Source organism: Notechis scutatus, chromosome 15 (genome assembly GCF_049901735.1).
Source record: "Notechis scutatus isolate UNSWTSFEM ecotype Mainland chromosome 15, rNotScu1.2, whole genome shotgun sequence".
NCBI classification, from domain to species: Eukaryota; Metazoa; Chordata; class Lepidosauria; order Squamata; family Elapidae; genus Notechis; species Notechis scutatus.
In genome coordinates, this window is record NC_142023.1 from 10,657,953 (window position 1) to 10,680,999 (window position 23,047).

Consider the following 23,047-nt stretch of genomic DNA (forward strand, 5'->3'; position numbering starts at 1 on the left):
GCGGCTGAGGGGAAAAATGAAAGAGAGAAGGGGAGGAATGAAAGAGTGCGCATGCGCGGTCTTTCTCCCGTGAAGGGGCGGGGCGCCGCGCTCGGGGGCGCGCCGGGCAACGTCACTGGGCGCACCAGACTTGAAGGGGAGCGGCGGCGTCGCCTCGGCGGCGTCTGTCGCCTCAGTACGCAGGCGCCTAGGGCACCTCTTTCCTCCCCCCCGTGCTCGCTCTTCTTCCTCGCAACCGTCTCCAAGGAAATAAGGCGGAACCCGGCAGGGGGGCGGAAACGGAGGCGGGGCTTGCTGGAGGCTCGGCCAATGAGAGCCCCACTGATACCTTTGATTGACGTGCAGGCCCGTACCACAACTCCCATCCCCTGGGCTTGGCTTGTGGCGATGATGGGTTTGTAGTCCACCCAGGAAAAAGGGATTGAGCTTGTCATTGGGACAGTGGGGATGTCAAAAAAAGTTCATATTTCATATTTTTGAAATTTATTATGGTTATGAGATACTAATTTTAATAGCTAATATTTAATAATATTATATTAAGGGTATTTTTTATTTCCAGGTATGTCTTAATACAAAATAATAATTTGTCAGAAAATGGTGTAGGGTTTCCTGCTTGGGTGGGGGTTGGACTAGATGACCTATAAGGTCCCTTCCAACTCTATTATTCTGTTAATTTATAGTAGGATTATTACAGGATGTTTATTTTAGTTTTTGTGACTCTTTAAAAGGGGGAAAACTTAATAGAAAATTTTTATTGCAAAATAATTATTTGGGTTTTTTTCATAGGAGGAATTTTTCTTTTATTTTAAGAAAGGATTTAAATTAAGTTTAGCCAGATACTGGAGTAATCCTATAAGATGCCAACATGCAGAATATAAATGATTTTAAGTACCATGCCTGCTTTGTTTAACTTTACCTAAAAAAATATTATAAACTACTGGTAGTTTAATCATGGGGGAAACGACACTTGCAAATCTCCTGAAATGTTAGATTGTATTATAGACATATTGAATCCCTATAATCAACATGGGATGTTTTCTCCATAGGATATCAAAAGTGCAGTGGGGCATAAATTTAATAAACAGAATACATTTTAATTGTTGGAGTTGGACACCACATAAATTTAATATTGATATCATCGTCCAGAAAAGAAAATGAAACATTGCAACCAATTGGAGAAAATATTCCAATCAGGGACCCTATGCCATTCTGGCTGTGCAATCTCTTATTAGACTTGATATATAAATGTAACAAGTTGAAGCAAAAAGGGGTAGAAGATACTCTTAAGTCACACACAGAATAATGGAAGGGGCCTTGGACGTCTTCTAGTCCAGGAGTCACCAACCTTTTGGACCTCAGGGGACCACCAAACTCATAATTTTAAATCCCGCGGACCAGAGACCCTGTCTCTGCAGAAAAATTCTCCACCCCATTTTCCGACTGATCAATCAATCATTCTTTATTGGGGATTGCAGGATACCATCTCCAGCTCCGTTCTCAGTGGGGGAGAGAGAGAGACTTTTGGCTTCATGCAAGGAAAGCAGCAGAAGCAGCAGAAGTTTTTCTTTCTCTCCCCCAAACTCCACCAGAAATGAGTCTTTGTGAGTCTTGTTGCACTAGCTATCATGCCCCTTATGTGCTGTCATGATAGAAACCACTCAACAGGCTCTGCTTAGGATCCATAAATTGAATGAGAAGAGAGCCATACGCCCTCGCTTGCCTTGCCCAAAAGTTGAGTGGGGGCATTCCTTCCATCCTGATAAACAGGGATTTGTTTCTTGCAGGGCGGGACTGAAACATGCTTAGCCACATGTCTTGAGAAAGGCTGAGGTTGACTCGCAGCTCTCTTATCTTTAAGATCCATCTCTCCTACAGAGTGACTTTCTCTCTCCCAGGGAGTGCTCAAAACCAATCTGGATTGGAGCAAGGTAGCTTCTGTAAATGGGTCTACCACATTCTTTGCAAAAGAAACCCCGAGGCTATAGTTAATCAAGTTGCATTTGGGATCATTTCGTGTGCTCGGTATCTCTGGATCTTTCTATTGTAATCAAGATACCTGTGCACCAAACCTGAATCTTACAAGCTCAATTTAATTCTTTTTTTTTTTTTTTTTGGGGGGGATCAATGACCAGTATCAATCTCTGGGCTGGGAAGGAAGCAATAGAAATACCTTAGGTTCTCCTTGCATCCTCTTGGATGCCGCTTTGAATGAGCTCCCTGGTTTCCAGAGGTCTCCTGGTCTACTGCGAGACATCTAGTACATGAAGAGTTTGTTAGAGAACAGTCAATGGCTTAAAGATCGGAAGGTCTTCTCTTCCCGTTCCAAATGCTCCATAAATGAATGCTTAAAAAAGCATGACTATATAGAAACACTCACGAATCTTCCTGGAACCGAGAGAAGAAGGACATCAGCTTGAGTTGTGTGAAGCAGTGACCAGTAACTGTGTTATTAGGCATTGCTGCACGACACGTCCCATATTGTTAATCTGGTTTCCAAAGGATGGATTGCATAATAAACTCTCGTAGCCATTATGTTTGATGGAGGGTGAGATCCAACAGACAGATGCATCTCCCACGTTGCCAAGGTAACCACCGAATTACAGCTTGATTGGGCAATGTCATGGCTGTGGCCACGAGGTCGTATTTATTCTTTAAAAACCCTTATTTCTTCCCATTGCAGAACTAAAAAAACCTCTCGCTTCTTTCCATTCCAGACCAGGGAGATGGAAATCAGAAAAGAAAAAGAAAAACTGCCACCAAAGAGGTAACAGATGTTTGTGAGATATCAGATAGTGTTAGAATTTCTCTTGTCATATGGGAACTAATCCAAGTACTAATTAGATCCGATCTTGCTTGTTGGTTGGTTTGTTTTGTTAGTTTAGATCAGCCCCGGTTGGAAGAGAAAGAGGAAAAGGACGATTGAGATCATTATGATTTTAGGAAGTCGAGATCCTGGAAAACAGAAAGGTGAGAATTTTAAAAGAACAGAAAGCGACGCATGAAGCTATTCGTGGATTTGATAGGATGATTTGCAAGGAACAAAATCAATAGAAGCCTGAACAGTGTGGCTGTAAAGTAGATTTCAGTTAAGTCGTCTTATTTCTAGCTCAGGTTCTTCGGCTCGCTGCCTTCTTTCTTTCCTTTTCTCCATGTTTTGCATAACGTGGCTTCTCTTCCTAGAAAGGAAATAAAAGGATGGGTAGGCTTTTGCATACACTTGCCCAGGTATGTTCCCAAAGGCAGAAAAACTGGTTTAGCACACTGGAAATAAAAGAGGCAGTTCTGGTTGCTCTTCCCGCTAAGAACCCTCTCTCTCTGCCCAAGAGGCTCGGACTTTCTGAATATGGGGAGTATTCTGGATTGGGAGACCACCAGAAAGTCCAAGATTGGAGGCCAGATTGGAGGTATCACTTCGAACACACAGCCTCACCAAGGCTCGATGTAGTAAGATGAATTACTTTCAACGACAGTCAATTCATCTCATCATTTATATTTTTATAAATAACTCAAGGCAGCTAGCTTATCTAATATGCCCCCTTCCTCTCCCTATTTTCCATAGAACAACAATCCTGTGAGGTGGGTTGTGCTGAGGCTGGCCCAATGTCACCCATAGACGACTTTCATGCCTAAGGGGGAACTAGAATTCACACCTCCTGGTGATTGGCCGACAGTCACCCAGCTGGCTTTCATGGCTAAGGTGGGACTAGAATTCACCATCTCCCACTTTGTAGCCTGGTGCCTTAACCACGTTGACCACGTTGGCTCCCTCTTCTCTTAATAATGAATGCATCATTAAGGGTCCGTTTAACAGATTTAACAGATTAACGAGAGTTGGAAGGGACCTTGTAGGTCATCTAGTCCAACCCCCCACCCAAGCAGGAGACCCTACGCCATTTCTGACGGATGGCAGTCCAATCTCTTCTTGAAAAGTCTCACTTTATTCAGTAGTTGATATATTCTCCTCTTCTAATTCATGTAGGAGGGGTTGATTCTCTCCAGTTCCCCCCACCCACCCAAGTCAGAGGAAAATAGAATTGTGATTATAGTCACGCTGTAGCCCCGTGCACATATCTGATTCCCATGTTCCCAAGACCTTCGCAATAGTCATGGTGCAATAGTCTTCTCCCCAGGTGCCCAGGGATGTGTGCTATGACATGATGGATAAGTGGGCGGCCGGTGGAGGCAGGCAGGCAGGCATTCCCTGAGTCACAAGAAGATAAAGAGAGGCACATGGCAGGCTCCCTTGAGCGCATAACCTGGTGTCCCCATGGCAACCGCTGTGGTGAAGGCTTGCAAACTGACATCCCAAGTACCAAATGAAGGCACGTGAAAAATCTCTGAACCCAAAAGCCGTTTTCATGCCGTCACTGAAGATCATTCAGTTAACGGGTAGGAACTGAGTAGCAAACATATTTCACGCTGAAAATTATATGCCTCGTTGCTTTCTCCTTCACCGGAGAGGAGATCCAAAGCTGTGGCTTTTCTGTCTCAGTGGCCAAACCCTCATTTCCCAAAAAACACACATTTATTTATTTTTTTCAAAATACTGAGAATATTTGTAGCTCAGGCTTGAAATGAGGGCCCCGTGGTGCTCTCTGGCCTTGGTTGTTTTCTTGCAGACGATTTGTTATCCGGCTAAGTAACCCTGGTGAGGTTACCTAGTTGCGCTATGAAACGTCTGCAAGAAAATGGCCAAACTCGGGGAGCACCGAGAACGCCTCAATTTAAAAAAAAAGAAAAAATCTCCCAGCAGTAGAGAAAGCAATGAAAGGCATAATCTGAGTCAGGAAAAAACAATGGAACCGGGCTGCCAATCCAAACTTCAATCTCCGCTAAGTTCAATCAGAATAGAGCTGAAAGGGACCTTGGAGGTCTTCTAGTCCAACCCACTAGTCAAGCAGGAGATTCCATTCCAGACAGGTGGCTGTCCAGTCTTTTCTTTAAAAGGGTTTAAAAAATCATACATATTTCATCTGAAGGACATATTTTACTTTCTTGATTTCTTTTTCTCACTGTCAACAGTCCATTGCCAACGTCTCCCCATTGGCAAGGGACCTATATAATCCTCCTTTTAAATTTCCCCTTGCTTAAATTTTTTAAAAAATGTTTTAATTGGTGGCCTACATTGGGGAAAGGCTCACGTCTGGTGAACGTAACACAGCCACCCTGTTCAGCAACCTGTCAGTGACAATCCTATTATTAAACTTTTCCAGGTCAAAGATTCAGGTTTCTTGTTGTTCAGGAATGTCCGTTAAAATTTAAAACATGGGTTCACCTCTTTTATTGCAAGAGGAATCCCTGTGCCTTCAACATCTGCCTGAGCTGCTGTTTCTTCAACATCTGTCCAAGCGGGGGATACAAAAATGGCTGCAATCCTTCCACCACAAGCCACCACACCGTGTTCTGCCTTAATATGGGGGATTTGTAAGACTGCATCTGCGGAACAGATTCTCTGAATAAAAGGGGGTTGGGAAATAGATGGGAAGGGGGCATAGATCAATTTGCAAAGATTCACATATCCCCCCCAGATGTCTAAGGAGAAGAGTGCTAAGAAATTAAATTTAAAGGGTTTTGCTGTAGATGGTAAGACAATCATTTGGAGTATGATTGTCCAAGAAGAGCAAAAGAGTTGCAGATGATATCAGACAAAGGGCACTTGGGAGTTGAGAGTTGGGTTTTCCCTCCTCCCTTTTCCCTTTCAAAGGATCTGGCACTAAATCCCCTGGTTGGTTTAGGAGGCTGGCTCATCAATCCAAAATGCCTGTCCTCCAGGCCCCAGGGTGGAAGACGCGGGGGGAGAAGATGGAGAAGGGGGCAGGAAGGGAGAGGCCCTATCTTCTATTGTGCTCCCAGTTCTCTAATTTGTAAAGTTCAGCATGAAATATTTAACACTGGTTTTAATCTGCATATAACAGCATGCATATGCACGCAGCACATAAAGGGTAATGAGAAAGAAAAGGAAAGAAAGAAGAAAGAAAGAAAAGAAAGAAAAGAAAGAAAAGAAAGAAAAGAAAGAAAGAAAGAAAGAAAGAAAGAAAGGAGGGAGGGAGGGAGGGAGGGAGGGAGGGAGGGAGGGAGGGAAGAAAAAGAAAGAAAGGAGGGAAAGGGAAAGAGAAAAGAGGGAAAGAAAATATAGATAGATGGGTGGATGGATGGATAGAGTGATTGATAGATTGATAGAGATGACAGAGATAGATGGATAGATTGATTAATTGAGATGATAGAGATAGATGATGGATGAATAGATTAATTGATGGATAGAGATGATATACATGGTGGGTGGATAGGTAGGTAGGTGGGTGGGTGGGTGGGTGGGTGGGTGGGTGGATAGATAGATAGATAGATAGATAGATAGATAGATAGATAGATAGATAGATAGATAGATAGATAGATAGATAGATTTGCCCTTAAATGAAATCACTTTGGCGCTTTAGGAAAGAAAAGGGCATATAAGACTAAGCATTTTAATTTTATTTTTAAATTGAACTTTTCAGAAGGAAAAGCAGAATCGAAAAAGAAAGAAGAAAAGCAAAGGGCAGCACAAGTAACAGATTTGCAAGCCTAAGATTAAAGGAAACAAAATACTCATTCCCAGAATATTGTTGATTTTTGTTCTAATCTAAGTGCATTGCTTGGACATTAAGGCTTTACATGGGAAGCAGCCCAAATTTTTGTTCCACTGAGATGCTTTCAACCATGAATTTCCAAGTGGGAATTTTGAATGCCTCATTTGCTCCCTGCTTCATTGGTCCAGGCAGGCGAATGGAAAGGAAAAGAGAATGAAGACACTTGGGGGCGGGGTGTGTGTGTGGAGACCCCTAAAATTAAAGATGCTCCTGTGTCCTGCTGTCTTCAGCCAGGTCCATCTGCATCCTAAACCTGCATTAAGGAAATTCATTTATTGTTCTTTTTCTTTAAAAAAGCATCTTAAGAAATCATTAATAACAAACAAGAGCCAAAACCAAAGTGTATAAATGAACGAGTGGGGATCGTGGCTTGTTCTTTTGTTTTTCACGCTTATGACCATTGCAACATTCCCCACGACCACGTGATCAAAATTCATATGCGTGTCAACTGACTTGTACTTACGACCGTCGGTCATGTCATCCCCTTTTGCGACAAGCAAAGTCAAGGGAGAAGCTCACTTAGCAACTGCAGTTTTTTTCCACTTAACAACTGCGGTGAGAGAGGTGGGGCAAAACTCACTTAACAACTGTCTCATTTAACAACAGAAAACGGCTCAAATGTAGTGCAGGACGACTTGTATGGCATTTTTTAAAAAAATATTTTTATTTAAGGTTATTTCCACCGTTGATTTGAACTGCTTGACGGGCTTCAGGGCTAAACCTTCAGACGAAGCCAATGCCATTTCCCCCAGATAATAAATTTGGGCGATTTGCTTAATTGTTTTGTGCCTGTGTTTTTTTTGGTGGGAAACAAGCTGATCGCGAACCGAAGCGGAACCTTTTAGGGGCGGGACGCGGTTTCCCGGCGGGACGCCTTTGAGCGTCGGACCGACGGCCGCTGGGGGGCGCCTTTCGCCGTCGCACCGCAGCCGTTGCGGGGCGGGCGAACCCCGTTCGGGCTGCGGAGCTTTGGCATCATGTTCGCCGGCTTGCAAGAGCTCGGGGTGGCCAACGGGGAGGACTTGAAGGAGACGCTGACCAACTGCATGGAGCCCTTGAAGGCCATCGAGCAGTTCCAGGTGTGTGTGTGTGGGGGGGAAACTCCCTTCCGTGTTCCCGTTGCCATGGGGACTAGTCCCGGGGTACAGCGTGCAACATGCCCTCTTGAGTCTTCTCCCACCTTCCCACGGCGTGCACACCCTGGGGGAGAGTTTGTGCTTAGCACGGTTCTTCCACGCGGGTGCAAAAAGCACGCAAGGTCCGGGAGAGGGTGGGGAAGCTGCCTCGCTCTCCTTCCTTCCTTCCATCTGTCTCCTTCCATCACCTTTCCTCCCTCCCTCCCTCTCTCTCTCTTTCCATCTCTCTCTCCTATCTCCCTTCCATCCATCCCTGTCTCCTTCCCTCTCCCTCCCTCCCTCCGTCTTTCTTTTTGCTGCATTGCTCCTTAAAATCTCTCCGGGTCTGTTGCAAGCTGCGCATTCAGCTGTGCATGTGTGCATGCATTCACACGCACTGCATCAGGTGCAAGGGGGTGACTAACAGGCTGGCCAAGATTGAGGCTTTCGCAGCCTGAAAATCTAGGGTGGGTTTTAGTCTGTTTATGTCTTCCAGATGTTTGAACTGTCTTCCTCTTCTCTCCCCCTGCCCAATTATTAATAAATAAACAGAGGTAGTTCTTAACTTACAACAGTTCATTTAGTGATCAAAGTTACAATGGCGCTGAAGAACGTGACTAGGACCATTTTCCCACCGTTAGGACCAATGCAGGGGGGTGAGAAATGTGCGAATTACCTGCTCCTAATCTGTTTGAATCCCACATGTGTCATGTTGACAGACGGAAAACGGGATCCTGTTGCCCTCCCTTCAGTCCGCCCTCCCTTTCCTGGACCTCCATGGCACCCCCAGGCTGGAGTTCCACCAGTCGGTGTTTGATGAGCTGCGCGAGAAGCTTCTGGAGAGGGTATCGGCTATCGCCTCGGAAGGAAAGGCCGAAGAAAGGTAGGTTGGGTGGACCACCTTAGAAGGGATGTGCACATCGGGCCGAAAATGGAACCTCTGGCTTCTCCTTTCTTCTTCTCCCAGGTACAAAAAGCTGGAAGATCTCCTGGAGAAGAGCTTCCCTCTGGTAAAGATGCCGTCCATCCAGCCGGTGGTGATGTGTGTCATGAAACATCTGCCCAAGGTAGATTTCCTCTGTTTCTGCATAGAAAAGCATAGAAAAAAAGGGGAAAAGGAAAAAAAAGGCATTGACTTTTGACTCCCTTTGGCGCAGTTGAATAAAACAGTAACATCAAATCTCTTTTTTTTTAATTTTCCATAAAAATATAAACTAAATATATTAGTATTAGTACTAATACAACTAAATAAATATAAATATTTCTGTAACAAGAGATCTACCTAATTGGTAAAACTCGACATCAAAGTTTCATATTTTTTTGCCACTTCAAGCACAAAGTCCAGAAGTGGTTTCCAAGGAGAAACAAAAGTCATTGTGGGTCCCCCCCTTTGATTAGAGCAGTCGGTTTAACCGTCTTTGCTAACGCCAATTGGCTTTTGCAGTCATTCATCCATGGCGGGGACTGAAGTGTCCCTCCATTTTTGCGCATGACGTAATCTTGCTGCCGTCCACAGATACAACATCCAAGTTCCATATTTTTTTTCCCATTAAACCCAAGGTTCCTGAAAAAAAGTTGAAGCTTGTGATGGCCGACAAGGACCTATATAAAGCTTGTGCTGTGGAAGTAAAACGCCAGATCTGGCAAGATAACCAGGCTCTGTTTGGGGACGAGGTCTCCCCGTTATTGAAGCAGTACATCCTGGAGAAGGAAAACGCTTTATTCAGTAACGACCTCTCGGTGCTGCAGAACTTCTTCAGCCCTTCCCCTAAAATGAGGCGCCAGGGAGAGGTAAGCACCAGGAAGGATAATCCAGCATGCTTATTGTAGGTAGCTGGGCCACCCGTAGGCCAGTGTGATATCATGAGTAGTGCATGGCGTGGATAAAGAACTATTTGTCCTTCGTATACTGTTGAATGAGAAGCTCCGTGATTCTTCACTGTTGGCCATGTTGGGCGGCTTTGCCAAGTTCAGATGGAGAATTTCCAATGTAAGGTTAGCCCAGTCTCTCTCTCTCTCTCTCTGTCATTCTCAACATATAAAGCCTTGCTAAGACCACACTTGGACTACTGCATCCAGTTCTGGTCACCACGATATAAAAAAAGATATTGACACTCTAGAGACTAGAGTAACAAGAATGATTAGGTGGTTGGAGGCTAAAACATACGGAGAACAGTTGCAGGAACTGGGTATCTCTTAATTGGATGAAGGAAAGGACTAGGGGAGGCATAATAGCAGTGCTCCAATATTTGAGGGGCTTCTGCAAAGATGCGGGAGTTGCCTACGGCAAATTAGTTGACTGACGTGTGCTGAGTTGGCCGCGGTGAATTGTCCCAGACCCCACTCCGAATCTTGCTCTTGTCTTTGGGACCAGGTGGTTCAGAAGCTGACCCAGATGATTGGGAAGAACGTGAAGCTGTACGATATGGTACTGCAGTTCCTCCGCACTCTCTTCCTTCGGACACGGAACGTCCATTATTGCACGTTAAGGGCGGAGCTCCTGATGTCCCTCCACGATCTGGACATCAGCGAGATCTGCACGGTGGATCCCTGCCACAAGGTACAAGTCCAAGAGACGGTTGCTGTAGCCCTTCAACCCTCCCGCCGCAATAGAGTGTTGTTGCCACCGAAACATCCCGGCTGGGAGAAAGCTTGTTCTCATCTCAGACCGTTGACCCCTTCCAAACTAAGCAGCACTGCTCTAGCCGGCAAACAGGCCACTCCATGGGAAAAGCAACCTTATTTTCTCATTCTCACTTATTTGTATCCCGTCTTTCTTATTTTTAAAAACTGGAGGCTACTGACATATCCAACACAAAGTCTCCTCCCATTTTCTGCTCAACAGCAACCCTGTGAGGTGGGTTGGTCTGAGAGAAAGAGGAGGACTGACCCAAAATCACCCCACTGGCTTTCCATGCCTGAGGCGGGACTAGAACTCGCCATCTCCAGCTCTCTAACCTCACCACTAGACCCCCCCTAGAACTTCCCTTTCCTGGGGACTGCATTCTTTCGGGAGCTGGGCAGCCTCTCCTGCTGTTCACGCTCCATATATTTTTTAAAGTTGTTATTATTATTATTATTATTATTATTATTATTATTATTATTATTATTATTATTATTATTATTATTATTTTGCGCCCTTGGCAGTTTACTTGGTGCCTGGATGCTTGCATTCGGGAAAGGTTTGTCGACAACAAGCGAGCCCGGGAGCTGCAGGGTTTCCTCGACGGAGTGAAAAAGGGGCAAGAGCAAGTGTTGGGGTGAGTGTCGGATGTATCTGGAGGCAGGTTGGGCTCCTCTTGCCATGAGAAGAAAACCCCATAATGGTTATTCACGCAAAGTGAGGCACCTGCTGCTCTGCTCCCTTTTGTGTGTGTGTGTGTGTGGGGGGTGGCGCTTTGTTCTAAACTGCCTGGATCTGAACCGGTGTCAGGCGTTTTCTACGCAGGCATGCGGGATGCCTAAATCAGCCCCAAACCCCCTTCCGCCCCTCGTCTGCCCACACCTTTACCCCGGCCCAGTGCAGGGGATCCTTGACTTAACAACCCCTCCATTGAGTGAGGCCAGACTCACTGAGCAACGTACCCCTTGTGGGCTCACTTGTGGTCATACGTTGAGGAGTCCCCCTCGGTTGCTGCAGAGGAGCAGTGGGTTCCGCTTCTTCTCCTCTCCCTCCCTCCCTAGGGACTTGTCCATGATCCTGTGCGATCCCTTTGCCATTAACACCTTGGCTTTGAGCACCATCCGGAATTTGCAGGAGCTGATTGGCCAGGAAGTGTTACCCAGGGTAAGTTAGGGATGGACCTTCCAAATAGTAATCCTAGGGCTGGAAGGGACCTCCGGAGGTCTTCTAGTCCAAGCCCCTGCCCGAGGCAGGAGATCTTATTCCACCCCGGACCCAGCGGTTCTCCAAGGAAGCGAAGTGGGTTTGCAACCTGCCTGTGGGGCTCTCAGAACTGAACTCTACATTTCCTGACGGAGGGAAAGCGCAAGAGAGACAGGTGACGGAAGGGGCCTCCTCCCCCTGGTGGAAAAAGGACCCTAATGGCCACGGCCAGATCTTCAAAAGAAGCGATAGAACAGAATAGAGAATAGAAGGATAAAATAGAACAGCAAAAGGATTGGAATGGAATGGGATTCTTTATTGGCCAAATGTGATTGGACACCCAAAGAATTTGTCTTTGGTGCATAAGCTCTCAGTGTACATGAAGAAAAAATAAAATACATCCATCAAGAATCATAAGAAACAACACTAAGTAAGCAATCAAATCACACTAGGAAGCTAAATAAAGTAATATAAATCGTAAAAGGAAGGATGGAAAGAATAATAGTGATACAGTCTTAGTAAATAGTTGGACAGTGTTGTGGGAATTAGTTGTTGAGCAGAGTGATGGAGTTGGGGGAAAAACTCCCCGTGTGTCTCGTTGTTCTGGTGTGCAGGGCTCTATAGTGTCGTTTTGAGGGTAGGAGTTGAAACAGTTTATGTCCAGGATGTGAGGGGTCTGTATATATTTCCACAGCTCTCTTTTTGACTCGTGCAGTATTATACAGGTCCTCCATGGAAGGCAGGTGGGTAGCCATTGTCGGTAGCAATAGAGGAGACCGGTGGTGCCACCACTCAGAAAGTGGGGGACAAACAGGAGGAGTTTAGCGTTTCTCGCAATCTACTGGGGTGGCCCTGTGGTCTGTCAAGCCACTGGGCTCACAGGGATGGGGATGGAGAAGAAGAGGCAAGTGACAGGCCCGAAGAGCAATCTTTGTGATGTCACGGTGCACATTTTGGCAGTCATTGGGGTGAGTTCCGAATGCAGCCCCAGTCGCTTAATTTCCACGTGTTCATTGAGCGCGTTAGTGTGACCTGACAGGTTTTAGCCTCCGGAGAATTCACGCAGGGCTGATTCCATGCTCCACATGGTTGAATTTTCAGGAAAGCCCAGAGCTCTTGCTACTTCTGAGGATGCTGTCCCTGGGACAAGGCGCTTGGGATGTGATCGACAGCCAGATCTTCAAAGAACCCAAACTGGTAAGGGGCCCAGCGTGTACACTATCGCTTAGGGCAGTGGTCCTTCCCAGCTGGGCGTCCTGGCCCGGCGCTGGTGGGTGTGTGAGTGGCAGGCGTGGAAATGCAAGTGCCCTCCACTCACGCTGCCTGCTTGCCTGCCACTCAGTGGTGGGATTCAAAAGTTTTCACTAGCGGTTCTGTGGGCCTGGCTTGGTGGGTTTGACAGGGGAAGGATACTGCAAAATCCCCCTTCCCTCCCCACCCCACTAGCCTGCTTTCCAGCTCCGTTCTCCTGTGCAGGGCAACCAAAGGAGACCCAGCCGATCAGCTGGGATTCAGTGGGAGGCAGAGAATAGATGGGGGGGGCAGTCAGAGGTGGGATTTGCTGGTTCTCCAAACTACTCAGAATTTCCTCTACTGGTTCTCCAGAACCGCTCAGAACCAGCTGAATGCCACCTCTGGTGCCACTCAACAAGAGTGGAGCTTCACACGTGCACCCATGCCCATCTCCCCCGTGGCCCAGTTTGGTAGTGGGCCGCAGCCCAGGGGGTTGGGGACCTCTGGCTTGTGGTCCTGAAGGTCCGATTCTCGCTAGCAGTTAAGGGTAAAGTTAGCTGACCCTCCACTGCCTTCCTGTATCCCAGGAGGTGGATTTGATCACCAAATTTTTGCCCATGCTGATGGCCTTCGTGGTGGACGACTACACCTTCACGGTGGATCAGAAGCTGCCCTCGGAAGAGAAAGGACCGGCGTCTTATCCCAGCGCCATCCCAGAGGCGTTTCCAAAGTGAGTCGTTTCAGCTTGGGAACCTTTGCCCATCAGCCATGACCTGGGGGTCGGCAGGGCTGGAGAAGGTGGGCTTCTGAGACCGAAGCCAAAATGTAGGTAGTTAACTTACTTACAACCACTTACGACCACAACTGGGACCAGAACGAGCAAATGGACGGACACAGCAGCGGAAGCTTTTCTTTCCTTGTGCGCGCGTCCCAGATTTCTGCAAGAGCAGCGGATCGCCTGTGAGATCGGCCTTTACTACGTGCTTCACCTCACCAAGCAAAGGAACAAGAACGCCCTTCTCCGCTTGGTTCCCGCCCTGAGTAAGTCCCCTTGCCTCGTGTCCCAGTGGTGAAAAAGTGAAAAGGCCAAGGCGGCATTGGTGGCTCTTCAAGTTGGGAAGAAAGTGCAAGACTTTTAAGACCAAAAATACCCAAAAATGTGCAATGAAGACCTTGTGGGGCCATCCACCATGGAGCCCACCCCCTCTCGCTCTCCTCCTGGTTCCTCCCCCCACCCCACCCCCTTCTCAAAGTCACCCTAAGTATCTCTGGGCCTTTTGTAGCGGAGACCTTCAACGACCTGGCCTTTGGCGACATTTTCCTGCACCTGCTCACTGGCAACCTCACCTTGCTGGCTGACGAATTTGGGCAAGACGATTTCTGTGCCGTCCTTTTCGACCGCTTCTTCCTGACTGCCTGCCCCAGGTAACCCTTGCCTCCTTTCCCGGAGGAGGCAGCGGAAGTGTTTCTTGCACTTGTACTTTAAGCTGCCTCGGGAAGCGAGGGGAAGAGAAGAGAAAGGGGGAAGGGAAGGAAGGAGGAGAAGGGAAAGGAAAAGCAGAGAAGGAAAATGAGAAGGAAGGGAAGAGAAGAAAAAAGAAGGAAGGAAAAGAAAAGTGGAAAGGGAAGGGAGAAGGGAAGAACGAAAAAGGAGAGGGGAGGGGAGAACGGAGGGAAGGGGAAAGGGAAGGGAAGGGTTGCCTCTTGTCCTGAGGCAGGTAGTTAAGGAGACTGATTGGGAGAAGCTGCTGGGCTTCCAAACTGCGCCACCACCACCACCAGCCTTGTTTCAACCCTGTGGTCCAGGAAGGACAACGTCCACCGGCACCTGCTGCGGATGCTGCTTCACCTCCATCACAAAGTGGTCCCTGCCAAACTGGAGTCCCTGCAGAAGTCCTTGGAGCCCACCAAGCAGGTAGAGTGGGGGGGGGGTGCAGGGGGCGGGGCCCATAGGGTGAAGAGAAGGCTGACCCTTTTCCAAACCTTCTGCCCGGAACAGAGCAGCGAAGCGGTGAAAGAGCTTTTCAACCAGCTGGGAGAGAAACTGGAAGTCCGCAAAGGCAGCCCTGGGCCGGAAGCGGAGCCTCCACCACCGATGGACCTGCCCCTCCCGGCAGTATCTTCTACGCCAGTTCCACCATAGATGTAGCGGGGTGGGGGGTGAGCATCCCTCCCTCCTCCCCGGAGAGCCAGGCTCCTTCCTGGCCCCGGGCGTAAAGGGTGGGGCATCGCTGGGAACACAAGGCCCCCGGCCCACCTTGGAGGAAGCTTCTCGGGCGCCCACTCAGCACCTCATCTCATGGTCCCCTGGGGGCCTCCCTAGAAGGGAGCTGCACCATTAAGGGTGGGGCCGGGGGATTTTTGAAGGGGAGGTCCTTTGGGGCCGGGGTCTCCTCCAACCATGGCGCCTTTTCAAGCTTTTGTGGACTCCCAGAGTGCCTCAGCCAGCCGGTTGAAGCGGCCAGGGTGGGGGAGGTCTAGGGTGCCTGGATCAGCCCTGGAGGGGCAGGGCAGGTTTCAATCCAGGTGCTATTTTTGTAAAGAAAAAGAAAAAACAATTGTGTGCCTAGGAAACGCACCAAACGAATGACAGAAGTTGGGAGTAATTTGTTTGTGCCTTTTTTTTTTTTCCTAGTGTAGGAAAAAATAAACTTTCCAAGCCTCTGGTTTGGCGTTTGGTTTTGGGTTTTTTCCTCTTTTTTTCTGTTGTGGTTGATTTACTCCCCATAACTGGATCGCTTAGAGGTTTTTAGGAAGACATGGGACAACCATTTGTCTGAAACAGATACGGTTTCCTGCTTGAATGAGGGGCTGGATTGGAAGACCTCCCAAGGTCCCTCCCAACTTGGTCATTCGGTTCTAAATTGCACCTTCTCCCTCTCACACACGCAGCCTTGTGTGTTTTGGGGATCAGCTCGGGAGCCTTGCTGTGCACCCCCCCCCAAGTGGGCAGGGCCCGAGGAAAACCACGTTTTCTGTAGGGATTCTCTGCCATCCAGGTCAGGGTTATTCCCAAAGATGCTCGTTTCAAGAGGCACCTGGACTTTCTGTTTTTCCTTTGAGGGCGTTTCGCTTCTCATCCAAGAAGCTTCTTCAGCTCTGACAGGGTGGTGGGGAACGGAAGGATTTATATTCCTTGCAGGCAGCTGGTGTGGGAGGAGGAGTGGATTTCCAGAGGGGGCTGGGGGTGGAAATTGCCGACTACAGGAACCAGGAGCACCACTCAGGTGGTGGACACAGACAGACCTCCAAGTGGCCCCAATGACTCTCTAAGAAGGATGCAAATGACCAGCTGTGTCTGCAAGGAGTATAAATCCTTCCGTTCCCCACCACCCTGTCAGAGCGGAGGAAGCTGCTTGGATGAGAAGCAAAACCTCTTCAAAAGAAGAAGAAGCAAAAACAAGAAAGTCCAGGTGCCTCTTGAAAAATAGCCCCTTTGGGACCCCTTTGTTTTCTTCCTACGCTTCCGTTCTTCCCGGATTGTGTTCCTAATAAGGAGGCTTCCAAACTTTGCAAAGACAAGGAGAGAAACTAGGTCAGCCTCTGGATGCTGAAAGCTTTAATGAGCCACGTCCCCAAACCGAGACCCCGGGGAGCCCCTCCCTTGCAGGGAGATTCCTCTCTCATTTCCAGCAGAAGAAGCTACGATCAGCAATTCCCACCCACCCCCCACCATCTTGTTTCTCCCCCAACCCCCCCCCTTTTTTTTTGGTCTAACAGCCCAGCGTCCTCTGCTTCTCCGGCCAGCAGGCCTCCGGAGCTGAGGGACTCCGGTTTTAAAAGCTCCCTGGGGGAGGCCTTTCTCCCAAGGGGAGCCCTCGCCCCTTGGAAAGCAGCCTCCCCCCCCCCAAGCCTGCACTCTGGGCCACTTAGCCTCCGTTGCCAGGGAAGACAAAGAGCCAAATCAATTCTTTTCCCCTTTCAAAAAAGCCTTGCAGAATGAAACTCTTCTTCCTCCTCCTCTTCTTCTTCTTTCTTTTCGGTCATTCCGTTGCTTCGGGTCCCGGTTTGAGGTCTCCGGGATCCCCAACACTGACGTCTCTCTCTGGCTCAGCTCGATCCGGCTCGCCAGCCCCCGGACGGGAGGGGTCGTCTTTCGGGCTGGTGCCGGAGCCCGCCGAAAAGGAACTCGATCCCAGTTCCCCCTGGGAACCGTTTCCCGGAATCCCCTCGGGCGTATTTTCCTCGGCCAGGAACTGGGTGGGGGCTTTCCACCCCAAGGGGGGGCCCTTGGCCGCGAGGTTTTCGCTGGAGAGATACCGGCTGACGGTCGGGATGATTATGGCGCTCTTGGTCTGAGGGATGCCCTCCGAGCCGATCCCTGGCCTGTCCCTCCTCTCTTTCCTGGCCAGCTTCTCATTTGGGTTTCTTTTCCGGGCCAGCATCTGGTCCGTCGCTTTCTCGCGGTGTTCCTTGGCCGACACGGGCCTCAGCCTGGGGGAGTTCCTCAGGGGGGCAGGGAAGCCCCTGAGTTTGCTCCAGGCCTCCATGGGGGGCTGCTGCTCCACCCGGTCTTCCCTCTTGGGCGAACGGCGCTTCGACCTCTGGAAAGCTTCGGTTAAGGGCCCCGCTTTGTCAGGGACGGGGTGATGCTGCAGGTGTGGGAAGTAAGAGTTGACCGTTGGGCCAGGCGGGGCGCTTTGAGCGGGCGCCAGGTCGTGTTCGTTCACCAGGACCAGTTTGTTGATCTTGTAGGTCAGGCTGGTCAGTGCCTGAGCCGGATTCTTTCTGAAGAAGTCGCTGCCGACCGGGCAGTTGGCATCTGGGGTGGCATTTGCCCTGGGGGTGAAAGAGGGGCGAGAGGTGGGGGGGAATGATTGGGAGAAAGAAGGCTGCTAGTCCCCTGCTTCTTGAAGCCCCCAGTGTGAAAAGAATGCATCCGAAGTTGTGGGCTGCCTGGTGCTCTCTGAGCTGGGGGTTTTTTCCTGCAGAGGCCTTATCACCCTACTAGGGAACATCATCAGCGCTAGAAGGGAATGCAAGAAGCCCCACTGCCTTCAAGCACTGATGATGTTCCCTAGTTGGGTAATGAAGCTGAAGGGGCCAGGATTAGGCCAAAAAACAAAAAAGAAACCCCAGGGCTGTAGGAGCTGATACCTTTGGGATTTACGTATGTCCCACTGATTGTGGGGCATCCAGACCGACAACTGCGTGGACCTTGGCGGCTTCGGATCTACCTTCCCCTGGTAGATGGAGCGCAGATTCTGCTTTGTGTTTTCTTGAGGGGACTGGAAATTCGATTTTCCTGAGAGCAAGGAGAAGAGAAATCTGCCCGATTTCGGCCACTGTCCGATGTTTTGCCTTTCCTAAATCTCTTCCTGGCTGCTTTGATCCCTTCCTGCCCTTTCGGAGGGAGAAGGCACACCGGTGCACAAAGAATTTCTTGTTCCCCCAGCCCAAGTTCCCCCACCATTCTTGTTAATGTTAGCCAGCCTGGTTTAGCTACGTTAAGGTGGAAGGTGTCTACAGGCCTACAGCCATCAAAGGGCAGCAGGGAAAATAAAGGAACATTATGGGATGAGCTGTCAGCTCCACTAAACCGAATTTGGAGGACACCAAGAAGGGATTTTCTTCTCAGGGAGAAGGAAGGCAGGGCAATCTTAAGAAATGGTTCGGTGGTTTTCTTGGGCTTACCTGGGTATACAAACTGGAATTCAGAGACCGTTTGGTATTTCCTCTTCTCCACAACATTGGGGTATTTTATTTTTCTGTTCAGGAAGACAAAGAAGGCGAAGAATAGGTTGGTTTCCCATCAGCTGTCCCCTCTGTTTAACGCCCAGCCCTCCCGTGTTACGGCGTCCTTCGTTGGCTCCTGGTGGTGGCCTGATGGAGCCTTCCTGTCGCATTTCTGGTGGGCCATGAGCTAGACAGCGCTGGTGGCTTACATAAGTATATAAAAGCCAAAAGGAGTTTGGGAGCACCTCTCCAGCTGACAAATCTTCTCAAAATAAGTTACTATTTTTTTGCCAACATAGACTAAGCTAGCTGTCCTTCATTGCCTATACATACCAAGTAAAGCATGGGGTTTCTTAGTGAACTGTATTTTATCTTTCTATCTATGTTTCTATCCATTCCCCTCTCTCCATTTTATAGCCATCTAACATCTATCTATTCCTTCCTTTCCCTCTTCTTTCCTTCCTTCCTTTCCTTTCTCTTTCCCTCTTTTCTTCCTTCCTTCCTTCCTTCCCTGCCTCCCTCCAGTGGTGGGATTCAATTTTTTTTTACTGTGGTTCTGTGGGTGTGGTGTGGTGGGTGTGGCAGGGGAAGGTTACTGTAAAATCTCCAGTCATGGTATTTGCCGGTTCTCTGAATTACTCAAAATTTCCGCTACCGGTTCTTCAGAACTGATCAGAACCTACTGAATTCCACCTCTGCCTCCCTCTCTACTTTCTTTCATTCTTTCTTTCTTTCATCTTTCATTCTTTCTTTCTTTCTTTTTCTCAAAAAGGTGATAGGTGCTGCCACCTAGCGGGGCATTTTAAGTAGGCATGTTGGCTAGGAAACTGAATTCCTTCAGTAAGCTGATGGAAATAAAATGTAAGCTAGCTTTTCCTAGACATTATATTACCTTTTGTTTTCTCTGCTGTTGCTGACGTCTTTAGGTTTTTCTGATGGCTCCGTTCTCTCTTTCCTGGGCGTTCTTTTCTTTTCGATTTCCACCTTGGCATTATGGGTCTCTCCCTGCATTTTGAAAATAAATAAAAGAGTGGTACTATATGAGCTACATCTGCTTCAATATTCTTCAATAACCATGGTTACCTAGGAATTGAATGCTCGTTCCACTTCGCACGTCAGCAATGTTTGCTTGAAAGGATGCTAAAATAGCAACACATTGTCCAGGTTCCTGTCCCACTCACCAAGTTGTCTGTCTCCGAAGATCCGTTTCTTGTGTCCTCATTGCTGCAACATAACTTGGTGGCACTCTCTTGGCTTTCTGATGACAAACTGGGTGAGAAAAGCATGACAACCTTTCAGAAATGTCACATCTACTCAAACCAAAACTCGATCAGCCACACGTTTCCCAAAGCACGTCCTTCAAAAGGTCTCCAGAAGTTTAGGAAGCCAGCAACGTCAGAAGTGGTATAGTCGGACAAGCTATCATGTTCATTTAATGACCCCATAATCCTTTGGGGGGTGGAGTCTGGGTAACTGAGTGGAGCTGAGTGTTTAGTGGCCGGATGCCCTTCCTGTTGCCAATGTGAAGTTTTGTTCAGCAGATTTATTCTCACTGTGTGCTCAGGGAGAGAGAGATCTGCCTCTGCCTAGGATCGCACTTACAACCTCCTGATTGTGAGGGGGGAGCTCCACTTCTAGGCCACCGCACCACTCGTCGTCTAACAAGCTCTACCACATGAAATGGCCAAGCTTCAGTTTTGCCCTAATTTCAAAGCTGCCTGACTTATTTCTCCGCTTCCTAAGGGAAGGAGTGAAAGCTATGAATCGGCTTTCAGCTCAAATCTCACCTCTGCCAATAGTTCACACAGGTGTTGACTCAACCACAACCTTCTGCAGCCATGCAAGTGCTCATATTATGGAAGTTGAATAGCTGATGGAAACAAATTTATTCCTACATGTTCCCTAGATTATATGCCAGGCACTGAATCCTTCAACTAATCCCAAAATTAAATTCTCATGTTCGGATACGGATCAGGCTAACTTGGTGTGAATGGGCAACCCTGGACCTATTTAAATCAAGCCTGAATGGTCAAAGCCATTGATCCTCCATTCAGAACTGAACGAAATGTACATTCCTTCTAATGAGAATCAGGTAAAAACAAAAATAATTGCTTTATGCATCCAAATAACGCCCGTCAGGAAGGAAGGACCAGGGAATTACAGACCCCAGAAGCTTCTCTTGGGGTTTTGTGTCCTGTGATTCTAACTACAAACTGGTCCGGGACCATTAGATGAGCCTCATTCTTACGATCAGCCACTTTCTGAGCAGCTAAATACTGGCTTGAGCGTTTTCGTTTTGAAGTTGGCATCCTCTCCTGAAGAGGAGACATTATTATTCCCCTCCTCCTGAAGAACCTCACGTTCGTCCTCACAAGGAGAGGGCTGGGTTGTCTGAGGGCCCAGAAGTTCCTTCAGGGTAGATGGAGCTGCCCACACCCAGCATGCGATTCCCTGTGTAAAACCTCGGTGGAGATTCTCGGTCATTCCAGGTCATGGTTCTCCCCAAAGTGAAGAAGTTTCTTGGATGGGAAGTGAAACGTCTTCAGGGAAAAACAAAAGAAAGGCCGGTTGCCTCTTGAAAAAAGCTCCTTGGGGAATCCCTTTTAAGCCTTCCGTTGGGCTCGTGCGTATTCTGCTGCTTTTCCAAAAAGAAAACCAGCTGGAGCTTCTCCAAGGCCTCCCTTGTGGACCTCAGCCTTACCCTTTGGAGTCAAGACTATGGATGGAACAGCTCCTGCCGTGCACAGTAAGATGGGGCCGCTGGGATTTACTCCTCCTTTTCTTGCTACGCTTTCTCTTCTTCTGTCGAGGCTGCTTAATGATCTGGGCTGAGTTGGGCTCCACGGTGGTAGGTTTCTTGTCCTTCATCAGGACAATCTTGGACGGACTTTTCTGCCGTGCCTTGGTTCCCATGGGCCTGTTGACACAAGGGGGGAAGGAACAAGCCGAGTTTTAAGATTTTTCGATGGCCCTTCCGATTCCAACATCTGAAGCGGAGCTCCTCGGGTGGAGAAGCCTTAGGCACTGCCGATGGAGGTTAGTGAGAGTCACCGTGTCGGGGAACAATTCCTGCTCCTACCACCAGATTACCTGGACTCATCATTTCTGCACAGTAATAGCACTTAAGACTTATATACCGCTTCAGTGCTTTTACATCCCTCTCTAAGTGGTTTCCAGAGTCAGCCTCTTGCCCCCAACAATCTGGGTCCTCATTTTACCCACCTTGGAAGGAGGGAACCTTGATCCAGTCAGGATCGAACTCCTGGCAATGGGCAGAATCAGCCTGCAATACTGCATTCTAACCACTGCGCCACCACGGCTCTTATATAGATAAATAGGCAGACAGACATTGAGATGGATAGATAGATAGCGATAGCCGTTAGACTTATATACCGCTTCACCGTGCCTTCCATCCCCCTCTAAGTGATCTACAGAGTCAGCCTGTTGTCCCCAACAATCTGGGTCCTCATTTCACCAACCTCAGAAAGGACGGAAGGCTGAGTCAACTTTGAGCCCATCAACCTTGAGCCCTTTTGGCCAAATGAGGATTTTCAAACCATTGTAGGTTGACTAAACCTCAGATTGACAGTACTCTTAACTCCAAGCCAATCAACTCATTTAAAACAAAGGTGAAATGACCATTCCTGGTCTTAAAGAAATCCTTTAATCACATCCTCACACATCTTATCTTGAAGGGACACCCAACGCTTATCTTAACATCTTGAGATGAATCTCGACAGACAACATAAACCAAGTTTTTGTGAAGATGCGAAGTAGGGAAATGGATACAGACAGGTGACTTACTTGTGATGTATTGTTGGTTTCGCAGCCAAGGCACAAGGAGACACTTAACAACAACAAGAGCAAAAACCTTGGGTAAAATAGGGCCATGGGGAAAAGCATTGGGCGCTCGCAATCCAAAGATTGGCTATAAGGTGGAGCTGTCTCTGGATCTCAGCAACTGCCTCTGTTGCTATGGAAACAGGATTCCACCATCCTGCGTGGTCCTCTCTTTGGTTTTTGCATCTATGTAGGTTTTCTAACTGTGCATCACTCAAGTGTCCTAATGGTTCTCTTTAAACAGAGGAGGAAGCAGCCAACACATAGAGAAACAGGGATCTACTTGGACTGAGACTCTGGTATGTGTGAAATGAACCAACTTGGGTTTCTTTATAGAATGCTGCTTTAAAAAACAACAATCCAGAAATTAAAAAAACCCAGCTCCCTGTGTCTTTTTTAAGTGCCCAATTTATTAGAGGATGAACAAATATGAGCCAGCCATGTGCAGCAGCTGCCAAGAAAAGCCAACGCAGTTCTAGGCTGCATCATCAGAGGGACAGAGTCAAGATCACGTGAAGTGTTCGTGCCCCTTTATAAGGCCTTGGTGAGGCCACACTTGGAATATTGTGTCCAGTTTTGGTCGCCAGGATGTAAAAAAGATGCTGAGACTCTAGAAAAGAGTGCAGAGAAGAGCCACGAAGGTGATTAGGGGACCGGAGGCTGAAACCTATGAAGAACGGTTGCTGGAACTGGGTATGTCTAGTTTGATGAAAAGTGGTGTAGGATTTCCT

At 48.1% G+C, this 23,047-nt stretch overlaps 2 protein-coding genes across 2 annotated transcripts; one reads left to right on the plus strand and one right to left on the minus strand.

The window, feature by feature from the left end:
- Nucleotides 1-7,495: 7,495 nt before the first annotated feature.
- Nucleotides 7,496-15,473, plus strand: NELFB (negative elongation factor complex member B). The gene is made up of 13 exons (XM_026686651.2): nucleotides 7,496-7,705; nucleotides 8,461-8,624; nucleotides 8,709-8,808; nucleotides 9,302-9,532; nucleotides 10,116-10,301; nucleotides 10,889-11,001; nucleotides 11,426-11,528; nucleotides 12,669-12,764; nucleotides 13,388-13,530; nucleotides 13,735-13,841; nucleotides 14,084-14,225; nucleotides 14,607-14,715; nucleotides 14,800-15,473. Exons 1-13 carry the CDS (start codon nucleotides 7,604-7,606, stop codon nucleotides 14,941-14,943), a joined length of 1,740 nt encoding a protein of 579 aa, XP_026542436.1. The 5' UTR covers nucleotides 7,496-7,603; the 3' UTR covers nucleotides 14,944-15,473.
- An 869-nt stretch (nucleotides 15,474-16,342) lies between these two features.
- Nucleotides 16,343-21,472, minus strand: LOC148129476 (uncharacterized). Its single transcript, XM_087943969.1, has 6 exons — nucleotides 21,178-21,472; nucleotides 19,658-19,745; nucleotides 19,369-19,481; nucleotides 18,435-18,508; nucleotides 17,898-18,045; nucleotides 16,343-17,579 (listed from the first exon to the last, which is right to left on the minus strand). Exons 1-6 carry the CDS (start codon nucleotides 21,387-21,389, stop codon nucleotides 16,784-16,786), a joined length of 1,431 nt encoding a protein of 476 aa, XP_087800095.1. The 5' UTR covers nucleotides 21,390-21,472; the 3' UTR covers nucleotides 16,343-16,783.
- Nucleotides 21,473-23,047: the final 1,575 nt, after the last annotated feature.

Excerpts from the sequence above, each read along its gene's own strand:
- LOC148129476 (XM_087943969.1), bottom strand. The coding sequence starts at position 21,389 with ATGGGAACCAAGGCACGGCAGAAAAGTCCGTCCAAGATTGTCCTGATG. Across the intron at positions 19,746-21,177 it reads CATAGTCTTGACTCCAAAGG|TTTGTCATCAGAAAGCCAAG; the intron begins GTAAGGCTGAGG and ends TTTCTCACCCAG. Across the intron at positions 19,482-19,657 it reads CTTCGGAGACAGACAACTTG|GGAGAGACCCATAATGCCAA; the intron begins GTGAGTGGGACA and ends TTCAAAATGCAG.
- NELFB (XM_026686651.2), top strand. The coding sequence starts at position 7,604 with ATGTTCGCCGGCTTGCAAGAGCTCGGGGTGGCCAACGGGGAGGACTTG. Across the intron at positions 13,531-13,734 it reads ATCCCAGAGGCGTTTCCAAA|ATTTCTGCAAGAGCAGCGGA; the intron begins GTGAGTCGTTTC and ends CGCGCGTCCCAG. Across the intron at positions 14,716-14,799 it reads CCTTGGAGCCCACCAAGCAG|AGCAGCGAAGCGGTGAAAGA; the intron begins GTAGAGTGGGGG and ends TGCCCGGAACAG.